This window comes from Trichoplusia ni, chromosome 10 (assembly GCF_003590095.1).
Source record: "Trichoplusia ni isolate ovarian cell line Hi5 chromosome 10, tn1, whole genome shotgun sequence".
Classification (NCBI taxonomy): domain Eukaryota; kingdom Metazoa; phylum Arthropoda; class Insecta; order Lepidoptera; family Noctuidae; genus Trichoplusia; species Trichoplusia ni.
The window spans coordinates 6,348,870-6,364,718 of NC_039487.1; the positions used below are offsets into that span (position 1 = coordinate 6,348,870).

Genomic DNA, 15,849 nt, shown 5'->3' on the forward strand with positions numbered 1-15,849 from the left:
GATACGATCAATATATCTCAGTAACTGGCCCAAGAAAAGAGAAGATCTTAATATTCAAACAACATCAAACCTTCATGTTGAGGCAAACCTCTTTTATGAAAGAGACAAGAGAGTGTAGAGAACTAAACCTATATCCAAAATTCAATTATAACTGTTACAGTAGAGTTAGTTTTCCTAACCTATAAACCACACCTTACTGTACCTATTTATTACCATTAGTCAACCAGGCGCGCCTAATTCACTTAATTACGTCAAATCCAATTAGGTTATGCTGACTCGTGTGAATGTCGTGTGCCTATTTGCCTATTTGGGATTGGTCAGTTATCATAATAATGAGATATAGACTGATTGATGTTGTGTTTTTGTTGTTACAGTATTTTTTGGTCTGTATTTATTACAACTAATAATGTGACACTCTTTCAAAGTTTTTCCTCTTTTTAAATCGGGTCTTAATCCTGTCACATACGCATATACACCCAGACACACCCAGTGTTTGTGGGTCACATGAATGCTTGTCCTACGCTGGGATCGAACCGTGGTGATCTATACTGAAAGGGCAGTCTAAATGTGGGTTTGTTTTTCTCATATTCTTTGACGTCTCATGAAGTTACTAACTACTAACTTAACTACTATTTTACCCTCACCAAAGCTATTATGACTTAGTTGATCTATACACTTTACCTATGTTGTGATTTATAAATTGGGTTTTATAATGACGATAACTATGAATTATGAATAAATCCTAATAATAATTACGGCGAAGTGTGGGATCGTGGAATATCTAGACCACATTGACCGTGATTATCTAATTATCAAAAATGACAGTTCTCAAACACAACATTATATCATCACATCTAGGCCAATAAACACAACCACGTACGATTATATTGCATTCTTTTAGTCAGCTGATAAGGCCGCAGCTGAAATTCATGTCATGCCCCTGACTGATAAGAATGCGACGGAAGTAAACACTATGAAACTGCTGAATAGTGATTATTTTACTTAAAACTGTAGCTTAATCTTTCTTCAAGACTATAATTTTTTTAAATCTCCAAACGAGGACGTATCAATTTGTTTGTTCCGAATATTGGACTCGGGAAAAGCGTTTGTGAATCACGTAAATGCTTGTCCTATGTGGGGATCGAACACGGGAATGTCGTGTGCAGTGGGTTTGGCAGTGTGACCACTAGGCTATCAGTGCTATGAAAATCTAATTTGTATTAGCAGCATGGGGTGAGACATGATCTCGTCTTTTGCGTACTATGGGCCATGTGAGATGAAACTTCGAATCACCCACAACCTATCGTTGCGTTCGGTAAATGTTTATTTTGCTTCTTGTTCTACATAAACTTCATAATATATCATAAAGTGCATACATTATGTCGTAAAGTACATATGTTCATAATATATCATATGTTGCACATAGCAGATTTGGTTGAATCAATTTGTATTAAAAACTAGAGTAGGGATAGTTTTTAACTCTAAAAGAACATGACTCGATTTTCACAGTTACAAATAAGAATTATGAACTTTTTAATATTTTAAAATCAAAAACGAATCTGCGACCGCACTCAATCAATTCCCCACTAAACCAATTGAATCTAAATAAACGTATGAAAAGGTCACAATCAACACCCGGGTGTTGAACCCCGGACCGAGTAGACAAGTTTACTGCGACAACACTCAACAGTTTATGTAATTCATTGGTTAAATTGCTCTTATCCGGTGCGCATCTTTAAATATATGTAAACAGAAACTACGTAATAGAAATGTATTACAAAATAGGATGCGGAAATTATACTTTATCCCGTTTTTTACTATAGTAATACCGTGTTATTAGTGTCCCACTGTTGTACGAAGACTTGGAGAGGACATCGTCTGAAATAGAAGTTGATATCAACGGGTATTTTGAATTAAAAAATGCCGCATATTATGAATATTATCAATATCTTTAGTGCAGTTAAAAAGAAGGGGGTTAGCTTCGGGACTAATTTTATTCCATATGTGTTATCTACGTCCTAAAAACCCAAAGGACAAATCACAACTTATGAAAAAATCATGGATTATATTATGTCGGAGTAACATAAATAGTGATAAAAATTTCATAACTTTCACTCAGCGCCATCTAGTCTCAATCTAAGCAAAGTTTTTATAATGAGTACTACATAACTAATAGTCAGTTTGTCAGTTACTTCATCTGAAATCTATGATATTTTAAATGGAAATTCACCAAAAAGTCTCATGCCTATGGCCTAATTTAAAAGAAAATTTAAAAGTAGACATACATTACGGCTTGCTTCAAAACAACTACAAAAGATGACAAGAATGCAAAAACAGTTTACCTTCCCAAGAACAAATCTTTCACATCTCAAGACGATCAAACAAAATTCACTTTTTTAAATAAACAGTCCTCTTTAACTTACGTCACGTGTGCATGTATGTGTGTTTGCAATATTTGTAAATATGAAACCATGCCAGCGGTTGCAAATCTCAAACAAACATGAAACAACTCAATTTCATCTTAACAATACTATCTCTTGACGATACGACAAACAAAAAACATCCTTATGTCTTTAACTGATGAGTGGAATATCGCATTTTGCATTCTGAAGCACACAATGGATCTCTTTCCATTTTCAGACATACTACAGACAGACAAAATGCATCCTTGTGTCTCAGTGTACAATTTCGAATATTGCATAATAATCCAATAATCATCTCTTGCTTTTGGTCCACAATTATTAAAATTCATTTTTTTAATTTATAAGGCCTTTATGCATTGTGAAGTGAAAACTGTCCCAAATAGACAAAGAACATGCCTACTTCGTTGAACATACAGTCGTACATCGCAAAGTACATAAAACAAATGAAAGTTTTTTAATTGCCATAAAATTAAGGTAAAAACAATATTCCCGTGAGATATTTTCTACTGTGTCAGTTTTCATGCAAAAAAAATCCTTCGTCAACGTCGCCTTTGTGCTACGAGACGCACGAGACCGCTTTAGAAAGTATAAGCTTGGTTTCAGAAAAGACCCACCCTTTTCTAGCCTACAGCGATTGAGCAAAAAGGCTGAAAAATATTTTTCGTACGTTGCGGTGTACAATTTGCAAGATAGGCGCATCTGCATCTTGTAATTACGTAGAGGTATATTAATACGCAGTGTAGTCATCATCACCATCACCTAGCCTTTTCCCAGCTTTGTTGGGGTCAGCTTCGTGTCCAACGGTTTGACTAGGAGCGACTGCTTATCTGACCTCCTCAACCCAGTTAAATGTGCAACATGATACCGCTTCATCAGACTGGCTGTAAAACTTTCGAGTTTCTCAATACCCGTAACGACTGTCAAAGGTGTCTAAATAACAGCCGGGAGTCGGGACCCACAATGTAACGTGCCTTCGAAACACGAAGGATATCATTATGACAAGGATCACTCATCCACGGCTCGACCATATCAAACGCAACTTAACTTATGATCGAACGACTTGTGTAGTTGTAGCCTTGCTACGTACAACCAAATATCAATATTGTGACAATATTCAAAACAATTCAGTTAACACTATAAGACTTTGTCGATAATTAATTATTGACCTGTATTAATTTATAAACATTATCCACACACCATTCAAAGTAGTTCAATTAAGAATGTGTACAATGCCTTATTATAGCAAAAACACTCCACTGTTGGTTTACAATAACTTAGACTAGCAGTTGTTACAATAATATTTTGGATACAGTTTATTCAGTTATCGGCAATGAAAATATAAATCTAAGTAGTTGAAAATGTGCCTTTGTATATTGTACACATTGACTCAAAAATTAATTATTTTAAGACTATCGAACGACTTAAGAACACAAATAATTTCTATAGTCAGAGAATTTCGTTCAAAACAATTCTAGAATTAATTTTATCAATCAAACTAGCCTAGGTGTTAATATAATGTTTCAGCTATATCCATACTCCATATCGTCAAAATCGGTTCAGCCGTTTGAGCGTAAACAATTAACAAACATACAAAGACGATGCAAATAGATTTACCATAGAAGATTACAAGACGTCTTATTGGTAGAACTTGAAAGCCATTTGAACACTTGACAAACCAAACAAAAAAACTTTGAAATATCTTCCATATATATTTTTATCTGGAACTTTAAATTAGAACATGACTAATGGTCTATGAAATTGGTTTTGGTTTATCGAAGCTCTCGTATATCATGGCGATGCTGGCAGGTAACAGTATTTCATCCTTGAACCATTTCCAATAAAAAAAACTCTTTGAAGTTTTAAAAGATCCAATTTTGTATATCTTTTGTAGATATGTATAGAAACTAACTGTCTAATAATTGTTGCTGTAAGGAAAAGTAGGTATCTTTATTATAATTTGAAATTTTGTTAATTCATATTTATTTCGCAATTTAGCTTGATGATTTAAGGGCAGCGAACTATATCCGTTTAAATCTGTCTTTGATAAGCTCTAAAAGACACGTGTAAACATGTTTGTATCAAACGTGACGTGACTGTTGTAACCGTTAGAAGGACCTTCAAACTAAACGTCAGTTTACTACTAAAACGGTCCACATAACTTGACATTTGAAACGTAATAAATGTAATTAACTATTAGAGACAAAAATGTCTTATTTTCGGGAAAATATCAGTAAAAAAGCCGAGACTACGACTAAGAGAAATTAAGCCAGTTATTTTCAACTGAACTTCATTAATCAAATTTGCAAATAACTATCCGCCATTATGAAAAAAAAAGCCGTTAAGGAAGTGTCAAATTCAAACGTTCGAATTGTGAACGCAAACGCGTTCCATTGGCTACATTCAAATGCGTGTGCGCACGCCGGAAACAACTAAAGTGGTAACGAGCCGGCATCCGCGACACACCATATTGGGCCTAGCTATCTTAATTTGTTACATAATGTATACATATACTGATATATACTTGATTTATTTACATATTAGATTGCGCAATGAGTTACAGTGCAGAATACTAATTTGTTTTCTGTTTATAAATATCTGGAAGTGGAAAATATATCTTTTAGCTGACCCTTTTCATAGACAAGAGGTATAACTAAAAATTAAACGGTGATAAGCGTAATTTTAAATGGCATTATATTTTTAAAAATTCCAAACGTAACTTAAAGGTTTTACTTTTTTCTTAATAAACATTCGTTTTGTTAACGCTGTCAAATTTCAGGATTTATGGCCAACCAATTCGTGGTCAACCAATCACGATGGCGATCCAGGCTCTGAGGGTTAGTCTCCACTGCTATAAACTTGAGCAATACAATCAGTCTTAAAAACTATTTCATTGCTATCAAACCGATTTTTAAATAAATTTCCTTGAAAAAAAAACCGGGCACATGCGAGTCGGACTTGTGACGAGAGAGTTCCGTACAAACAGGCTAAAGATAAACAACTCAGTCCATCAACAAATGTGTGACTGTAATAATCTACGGTTCATGAGATACAGCCTGGTGACAGAGAGTAGAACGTCAGTAATACTATTTAATTTTACTCTTTGCTTGTGAAAAGTTTATTGATAACGGAACCTTATCGTAACAAATAAAACTTTGTCGTTAAATTAATTAATAAGACGTATATTAGAAAGCGTTTACTTCGAAGTTTCACTAATAAAATATTCAACAATAAAAATTAATAAACAATAGCAATAACATTCATCAATAAACGTCAATTTAAATAAAATCATCAATCAATAATTCTGATAGAAAAATTAATAAACAAATTCCTTTAAATTCGTTCCCGCATCAATTTACAACACGAGGTCAATAGATTCTTAACCTTATTTAACGCAGTTTAGTTAGCTAACTAAATTAGATTGCTTTGTGTCTCTAATATAAAGATTTACACTTTTTAATAACTGTGTAATGTGCCGTGACTCATCGGAATGCATAGTTTTTTTTTATAATTTTCAATATTTGACTGGTATAAGAAGGTTTTTTTTGTTGTTAATGTTTTTTTTCTGCCATTTTTAGAAGGAAATTATGTTTCGCATGCTTTCGAATTATCGGTTTATTTTTCATGTTTTTGGGCTCTCCACGTTTGTAAGTATACTATGTAACGTGTAACTAATGTTTGAATACTTATACAAATCAGCGTATATATTTAATGTTAAAAGTAACGTCATTTTTTTGTAAATGAATGTAATGTCTTAATTTAGTAAGTTTTTTGTATGTTTTAACTTCCAACAGTACACTAGATAAATAAATTTATAAATCCCATAAAATCATCAATCAATCAGTATAGGTCAATACAAAAAATCAATACAGCATAAGTTCCCCGTTCTACTCAAGAGATGGCAGCACTATATTTGTGTAATCAGAAACTAAAACGTATCATAAAAATCCATTCTTTCTTTTCAAGCTATATCAAATTATATTGTTTACTAAACCGACACAAAATACCGAAAATAACAACATTAAGATAAATAACGTTTTCGCCGGCGCTCAATAGATGGCAGCACACGTCAAATTAGAAGTCGCAATGGTTTCGTTACATGGGTTTGTATAAGTATCTCGCGCGACGCTTGCCTTGTATTGACGTCTCTAACTAGAGAAACAAGATTTTTCTTGAAAGGGGGCTGATTGGCTAATTGTCTGGTCAGCACCTATAGAATTTATATGTAATCCTTCTAATTAAGAACTTTCCGATGATGAAGGTAGTAATTTGTTGATCAGAAACCTTCGTAAGTTTAGTTCGTATAGCACTCACTAGGTGTCAGCTTAATATGCAAATTGTAGTCGTTTATGTTTGTCGTTCGCTAATTATAACTTATTAAGCAGTGTCTGAAAAAAAGAGTTTTAGCAGTAATTACGATAATGAAATTTACAAAACAACTATTATTATCCCGGTGTATCAAACTAAATAAATTTCGAAATCGTTTTTAAACGTAACTATTTTATCTGAGTGAACATCCGATTTGTTTTCCATTACAATGTACTTGAGATATCCAATAATTTCGGTAACTGTCTCATAAAAGTGGAAGTAAAATACAATTATAAGATCTGCCAGGTACGAGTCAGACACGCAAAACTGAGGGTTCCATGAGACGAATTTGCCGCGGTTTCTAGTTTTATTATTATAGTTTTTATAGCAACAGAAACACATATCTGTAAAATTATAAATCTATTATTCTATTACGGTCCGTGACACAACCTAGTCAAAACAACAGAAACAAGAGCCTCAGTAATAGGGTTCCGCTATTACCCATCAGATACACAACCCTAAATACCACAATTAAAACTATTAAACCCTACAAATTATCTTTTCAGACAAGTGGGACGGAACCTCATCATCCCCGGTGGTACTCGTACTATCGACGCTACCGGCAAGCTGGTGATGCCAGGTGGTATCGACCCCCACACCCACTTCGAGCTGGAGATGATGGGTGCCAAGTCAGCTGATGACTTCTACAAGGGCACCAGAGCGGCGGTGGCTGGAGGCACGACGTGTGTCAGTAAGTAATTTTAATGAAATAAATATGTTTTTAATTCAAAGGCACGCTCGTCCCTTGTATAATTATCTTTGTAGTTGACTACCAATTAAATGAATATTTTATATACCTAAATCTGAATAAATTCAGAAGTTATTTAAGGCGTCTTTATCTACGTTTAATTATATGCGTAATTGCGTCTGTCTAAATGACGACCAACGGCTTGGGTTTGGCCACACACAGAATACTGTTTGTAATGCAAGTTTCGTACTTATATCGACATATGGGTTCTGCACGTTTACGTTACGACAATATTAGTAGTTAATAGTAAATATTATTACGTATGCGGTATCAAGGTGTTATAACAAACTTAATGAGCAAGATTTCTATTAATTCATTATGTTTAAACGTTTTTTTATTATTTCCAGTTGACTTCGTGTTGCCCCAGAAGGGTCAGTCTTTATTGGAGGCTTACGCAAACTGGAGAGAAAAGGCTGATGGCAAGGTAACATCATGATCTCTTTAATGTCTTTTTTTTGTTTTGTACCAAATTTAAATAGTTTTTCATTTAGCCGTGTTTTTAATTTGGGAGAGTTACTGGAACCTAATTAAACACGAAACGAATTGTAATGCAACTTGCAGTATTAAACTATTTTTGACTCTCATGATGTTAAAATAAATAAGAGGATTGGAAAGAAAAGGCTCTAACCAAAATAATGATGGTCAAAAGTTTCTGAACCTATTAAAAAACTGTTGAACTGTCGCAGCTTAAAAGTTAACTTAAAGGACTATTTAAGCACGATTTTAAATTCTTAAAATAATGAAATAAAATAATTGCGGGAAATGCACGAATGCATGTATACACTCCATCATCATTTCTTGCCCTGATCCCAAATATTATTTAGAGTCGGTGCAACATATCTTCTTCTTCCACACCTTTCTACCTGACGTCATCTCACCTATATATCTTCCTTTATTCAATCCATCCATCGTTTCCTTTGTACGTCCTCTTTCTTACTTATTATAAAAAGTCCTACTAAAAATAAAATTAATATTACAAATTCGTCCCCAAGGTATGCTGTGACTACGGCCTCCACGTTGGCGTCACCTGGTGGTCTCCTCAAGTGCGCAAGGAGATGCAACAGCTGACCACCGAGCAGTACGGAATCAACTCCTTCAAGATGTTCATGGCTTACAAGGATGCCTGGATGCTGGACGACTACGATCTGTACTGCGCCATCGAGACTTGTGCGGAACTCAGGGCTTTGCCACAGGTATTGCTGGAAAACCTACATTGGTAATATTAAGATAGTATATATCGATAGTAGATAGTATAGATCGTATAGTCCGAGCCTTGTAACAATGGTGAGGGGTGCGGGCGGCGGCGTTTTTATCATTTTTAAGAGTATATTTCAGATTTCTCTTGTTTAATTTTTCTTCGTACTTATTATCTTAGTTGATGATAAAAAAATAATAATCACGCCTATGGGTATTTTACGTCGGATACATGAACTGGGCAACTTTTGTAAGACGACTAAAAAATCACCGTGTATAGTATCCCTATAAAGCAGCCTGGTAGTAACATATTGACTGATAACTTTAAATGAAACGCCAATGATATCCTGCGGTTGGCTTTTAGTCTAACCGGATGCTGCTAAGTTCTAGTGTTTTACATGGAGCAACTGCCTATCTAACCTCCTCAATCTGGTTACCTGGACAACACGATATCCCTTAGTGTAAGACAGGCTGCCGGATTTTCCAGCTTCTGACTACCTGTAACGATTGTACGTAAATAATTTGTTTAGGTAGTCTAAATGGTAATTTCATCTTGTCGAGTCTAAAAACTCAGTTTATAATAAAACGCGAATAGATACCAGATACGCGAAGATTACCAAGTCAAAGACACTACTTTTATATGTCAGTGGTTTAGTTATTTATATAACTACGCTTATCAAACAAAATAATTTTAGGATAACCAATGCCGGCGTTAGGGGGGGGGGGCGTGATGAGGCGATGGCCCAGTGCGACAAATTCTGGGGGGCGCCAAGGTCTGAAGTTGGAGTCTCTTGCCTCTCCTGGCGCAAACCCTCAGAACTGTGCTCTACGCTAGAGGTGGAATACTTCCACCGCCAAACGTAACGCTAAAGAAAAGATGAAATTCTTAATATAATTTTACTTGGGACCAGAAAAAAACTAACACTTGATATTGCTTCCCTCAAGTGGGCGCCACAATATTTTCGCTCGGGGTGTTAGTGGGCCTTACGCCGGCACTGTTTAGGATTAAATCAGTATTTATTTAAGGAACTAAATACATTATGAAGCAATCTTACTAATCTAATCTGACGTTCAACAATAAAACATACACGAATAGCATAACAATTATTTGTATAAACAATAGCGAAACGCAACCATAACAATATTCAGAAGCAATATCACTTTTTTAAACCGCTATTGATCGCAAGACCGAAAGAGATGTATCTATACAAACAGATATCGCCATCTCTTTCATAAAAATACCCTAAACTTTAATACATTACTGAATGAAAACAGCTAATCTATTAAGTATGTGATTTGCAATATAAGTAAGCCAAGTAAGTACAAATGACGTCAACAGACCACCTTGGTCAATGTTGAATGAATTTCAATTGAATTAAGCTGTGTTTGTCAACAATTGAATGATTTTATTGTACTTTTAACAAGGTCACGTGCGTTGGTATTTTATTTGTGTTCATTATAGCAGGTTAACAGGTTCAGTGCTCGATTCTAGAGTTTAAGTACATATATGGTATCAAAAGATCAGTCTATGATTTTGGGAACCGAGTTTAAGTCTTTATACATTTTTAATAATGCTTTTGAATGGTTGGGTGTATGGTACTCTGTCGCGCAAAAACCACTAATCAAATTTGGACGAAGTTTGGTACATAGGTAGTTTATAACCTGGAGGATAGCAAATAGAACCGCTGGCTGAGCAGCTAGCTGTCAATATTTTCATTACATTAAACTTTTCACCAAAATGTCTAAGTATCAAAGTAAACCTGCACGTAATAAAAAAAATGACCTTCTCTCAGCCATATGGCTGTTCAAAGACTTCCATCCAATTTACAGCCAAAATAACATTAAACATGCAAAAATACTCTAAAAACACTAAGTTAAGATATTCCCATTGCCAGGTCCACGCTGAAAACGGCAACATCATTGCTCGCAACACGGAGAAGCTGCTCGCTAAGGGAGTCACGGGCCCTGAGGGTCACCAGCTGTCACGTGACGAGGAGGTCGAGGCGGAGGCGGTGAACAGGGCCTGCGTCATCGCCAACCAGGTCAGGATGTAATAATATCAACCTGTGTATATAAATACATAGCATTGATTACTATCATCCATCATGCTAGCCTTTTTCTTATTTATATTAGGTCCAGTAAACTATAGAAAAAATCAAAAAACTATTGAGCGGATTTAGAGGAAACTTGGTTTACAGATAGTTAATAACCAGGATACACATAGGAACGTTTTCATCCCGATTTTATGTTCGCGTGGAATCATCTACTATTTTTAGTCGTCGTGCTAGCAGGCAACAGCTAGTCAATAAATAAATATAATATATATATATTTTTATAGTAACCATCGTGAGAATTATTAATTTTTAAACGTTGCAACGATCGACTCGCGACACCGCCGCGTCAGCTCATGATTAAGGACTCCGTTTGGGTCCGAAACTAGTCATGCAACCCCGATAAATACCGGTAAATAAACCGTTGTATTATTTAATGTTACTCGTATGTCTGGTCACAGGCCAGCTCCCCGCTGTACATCGTGCACATGATGTCCCGCAGCGCAGTCCGCGCGCTGCAGCAGGCGCGCGCGCGACAGCGACACGTCCTGCTCGGGGAGACCCTCGCCGCCAGCGTCGGGACTGATGGTAACACACACTTATGTCCTCACCAAGCTCGCTGTATTAACATACTGCGAACTGCTTAGATAACACTGATTCTAGCCTTTTAAATATGTGGTATCGCCTTCCAATCTAACCGGATGTAGCTAAGTTCCTGGTTTTGTACCTGGCTGATTGGCTGTCAGACTTTCTAGTTTCCGACTACCTGCAATAACCAATGGTGTATGTATAACAGCCAGGACCTACAATATAACGTGGTAGTAATAAAGGTAGTAAATTGTACTTTATAGAAAGATATAAAAGCGATAATATAATTGATTGAACGCAATGAAATTATGGTTTCATTTTAATTCTTTCTTTTTTCTGTAATACAACCTATCTTGTATAAAATATTGCAGAAATACCTGTTTTAAACGATCAACAATCTTCTACTCCTACACTACTGAATAGCTTCTATATAATAATAACCCCCTCCCCCCCACAGGCTCTCACTACGGCAACTCGTGTTTCCGCCACGCGGCGGCGCACGTGTTGTCCCCGCCGCTACGCCCCGACCCCGCCACGCCGCAGGCGCTGTGCGAGGCACTCGCTGAGTCAGTATACACCTTATTTTATACTGGGACTATCCCAATGTTGGGCAAGTCTTCTGACAGTGAGGAGAAAGAAGGGAAGAACAGATGACTCAAATAATAATAAAAAAGCAGTTCTGACAAATTTACTGACAATTCCTCTTTGAAGCAATCAAAGCCCACCCTGTGCAAAATAGCAAAATTAGTTCTTATCCTGATTCTGGTATTTACAATGGCCGATGAAAGAATGGAAATTAGAATAAATTAGTACTATTTGTATTATTCTAGGCATTTGATAGATGTCTCAAAATAATGATACAAAATCGCTTCTAACTATGCCTCTCTGAAATGATAGCTAATACTAACGTGATATAGGAGCAGCCTACTGCTATCATATGTGATGAGAAAGGAATTTCAGACAAAATTGCACTGTAACACGCTACGTTAAAAAACAGTTAACAGTCCCCCAAAGTTATCACTTTGATATAATTTGGGATAATCAACGTATTGATTTATGAAAATTGAGATTTTTCTTTTCATTTCTTAACGTGAAAATTGCCAATAATTGTTGAAATTTTCATACATTTCATGAAAATAATAACTTCAGTTAACCAAAACTCACCAACACTTAACTTCACATGTTAATCCTACATTACTAACTATTTTGTTTCCAGTGACGACCTCCAATTGATCGGTAGTGATAACTGCACGTTTCATGAAAAGGACAAGGAGTTGGGCAAGAACAACTTCTGCAAGATACCCAACGGAGTCAACGGGGTGGAAGACCGGATGGCCATACTGTGGCAGAAGGCTGTTAATACTGGTATGTTGTTAATATATTTTTATAGCCATGATTAAGATCCCTCTGCTTTTGCCCAGTAGTTTAAAAGAGAGTTTCCCACTCGACTAATAAAATTTTAACGATTTGTTTGTTTATAATTCATAAATAAATCATAGAACAATCTCTGTCAATTTTGATTTTTCTGCATGGTTGTAAACAGGGTTCTCGAAGCAAAACAAAACTATCTAATCTAAAATTACAACATGGGATACTAAAATCGGGATTAAAACTATCCTATGTTTTAATTCAGGTAAATACTAACTGTGTGCCATTTTGTTCAAATTCGTCCTGTGGTTTTCATGTTCCTAATATTATTAAGATTCCCTCCATGCAATACTTTGATCAGTTGATATCGGTATCAAATAAAACTGAAAGTTCTTTTAGAATCAACTGGTTTCCTAAAAAAACTCGCAGTAAACCCTCTCCCCCCTCTCCCCAGGTATAATGGACCCATGCCGCTTCGTAGCGGTGACCAGCACCAACGCAGCGAAGATCTTCAACATGTACCCTCAGAAGGGGCGCGTGGCCGTCAACAGCGACGCCGACCTCGTGGTGTGGGACCCCAAGCTGGAGAGGACCATCTCCGCCGCCACGCACAAGCAGGCCGTCAACTTTAATATCTTCGAGGTAAGATCTGGAAGACTGAAGGAATTTACTGATGTGAGGCGATTTGTGAATAGGTATGTTTTACCTGACTTCGAAAAAAGAGGTTATCAATTCAAACTGTATGTATGTTATATTCAGTTAGTCAGGGTGTGAACAAATGTAAGTTTATTTCTTGTTTAGTCCCCGCGTATAACAAGCATTTGTGTCATCCATGAATGCTTGTTGTTTGTGTGTTATTGTGCATGTAACTTGAATATTTGTGAAACGATGTGGATTTAATATCTCAATGCGGGAATAGTTTAAAAAAGTCTGAATTAAAATTCTAGCTGGTAAAATAAATATTAATCTTTTGATTTCAGGGTCAACACGTTGTGGGCAGCCCTCAATATGTGATCGTCAACGGACGCGTCTGTTTGGATGATGGAGAACTCAGGGTCGTTGAAGGTAAACAATATTTATATATAAAAAAAATATTATTATTCCTTTTAATAAAGACTTATTTTACTTTTAAACCTTCCTTTCTACAAATTTTTACTCATTTTTTATTCAGTTGTTTAATTTTAGTTTATTTTTAATTTATTTTATTATTCTTTTCAATTTGCTGCAATTTTCAGTATTGATACCAATTTTTTATCAAACTCAAACTAGAATATTTATGTAAGGACCAGAATATTCTTTATTGCCCACCTCATGATTAGATTTGATACAGATCAATAGTTATTTTTGCCACAATGGGTGTTCTTATCGCTAAGAGCAGATATTATAGATATAGTAGACCGGAATCTTGGTCTCATGTTCGAAATCGTGAGTTCGATGATACGATGACCCATAATATTTTTTTGTTATGGACACAATACCTTGTCTTGTGTCTACAATATTCAGAAATAAATATTTTTTTTTTATCGGTATTGATAAATCAACCTTCGCTTAGTTGGAGACTAAATACCATAGATGGCGTTGTCTGCCAGCTGTGAAATATTATAATTATCTAATACCCCATATCCCGTCAGGTTTCGGCAAGTTCATCAAGACGGCGGTGGACTCCCCCGCCGTGTTCGGGTCGGCGCCGGCGCCCGCGGCCGCGCCCGCGCAGCTCGACGTCTCGCACGTCAGCAACGGCTCGCCCTCGCCCGGTCAGTACACCACACGCCACGGACACACCACATGCTGCATGCACGCTAGCTTACTGGCAAAGTATTTAAAGTCGGACAAAGTCAGCTTTACAAGGTGTTGCCAGAATACAGCACCCCAGTTCTACTAATTACAATGGCCGATAAATTAATGAAAATTGGCTTAAAATGTCACTTTTCGTATTCTCTTAAGCATTTTTTTACACAATATAGGATATTCAGTATGGGTTACGTTACATTCAAGATCAATTATTATGTTGGCTTACTGCTTAAGAAAATTGGAATAGTTTCAAATTGAATCCAATTGCCATTCATTTATCGGCCATTGTGAATAGCAGAATCAGGGCCCGGTATTAACTACATATGATACCAGAATTTTTCAGGCAGTTTTTCGACTTTTTTGCTGACTGTTCTACTATATAGATATAATTAGTTGTTGAACTATGCTCCGTTTCTCTTTTAAATAGGTAAATGTAAATTATTATAGAGTAAAAAACTATGAAGATTTAAATTACGCAAATAAACCTGGAGCAAAGATTATTTTAAGAAAAATAAATAGCGAACCGAATTCAACGTTATTACAAAAAAAAATACTTTCTTAAGTAAATTTCTTTAATTAGTCCATGTAAGGTTTAAACTGACCAACCACAAGATACAAAACTGAGTACAAAATTGAAACTAAATCTATTACTAAGAAACGGAGCGTAGTTAAAAAAACTGCTTTCATAGTTCTGTACTCCCTCGCACTAATAATCTACAAACCTTTATGCACTACTTACTAAAAAACATTATAGGAGCTCTATTTATACTTAAAATTGTACTTTATATTTGTTGTGACAATTTTCTTAAAAATACCCTTTTTACCCTAATAATCCCAACTATAAGTGTGAAAATAAGTCTGATTTTGAAATATACACTGGCAATGGCATTAAAACTCATGGGTATTTTTGTGAACTTGTCTTTAATAGCTATTTTCTATTTTAACCTATACCAAATAACTACAGGATACTCAAAAATTACAAACACAAACTACATTATTACACGTTAAACAGTGTTAGGTCCCAAGTAAACGCCAGCTTACAGCTTAAAGCATTTTGGAATCCCGGGCTATATAAATACTAGCTTATTGCCTATTAAGGCACGATTCCGGTCAAATAACAGAGTATTTCTCTTACAGAAAGATTCAATATATCTTGCTGCCCAACCTGGGAACCAACAAGACCACAAGGTCCGATGTTCAATAACTATTTTGCAATTCCTCCATTTATGTATAAATTTGAGGAAAGCATTTCATATTTCTATATTTTGTATTGCTTTTTTAAAGTTTTGTAATGTTGGCTTGATAGTTATACTTACTGGAA

General features: G+C 35.7%; 1 protein-coding gene across 3 annotated transcripts in view; it reads left to right on the forward strand.

The window, feature by feature from the left end:
* Nucleotides 1-15,849, forward strand: part of LOC113497922 (dihydropyrimidinase) — a 62,632-nt gene that overhangs the window by 43,296 nt on the left and 3,487 nt on the right. For all 3 annotated transcript variants that reach the window (XM_026877728.1, XM_026877729.1, XM_026877727.1), the window contains exons 3-12: nt 7,295-7,479; nt 7,884-7,960; nt 8,529-8,729; nt 10,626-10,772; nt 11,243-11,369; nt 11,827-11,935; nt 12,586-12,734; nt 13,192-13,379; nt 13,718-13,802; nt 14,369-14,491. In XM_026877728.1, the coding sequence (XP_026733529.1) occupies nt 7,295-7,479; nt 7,884-7,960; nt 8,529-8,729; nt 10,626-10,772; nt 11,243-11,369; nt 11,827-11,935; nt 12,586-12,734; nt 13,192-13,379; nt 13,718-13,802; nt 14,369-14,491 (1,391 nt within the window). The remainder of the gene's footprint in view (nt 1-7,294; nt 7,480-7,883; nt 7,961-8,528; nt 8,730-10,625; nt 10,773-11,242; nt 11,370-11,826; nt 11,936-12,585; nt 12,735-13,191; nt 13,380-13,717; nt 13,803-14,368; nt 14,492-15,849) is intronic.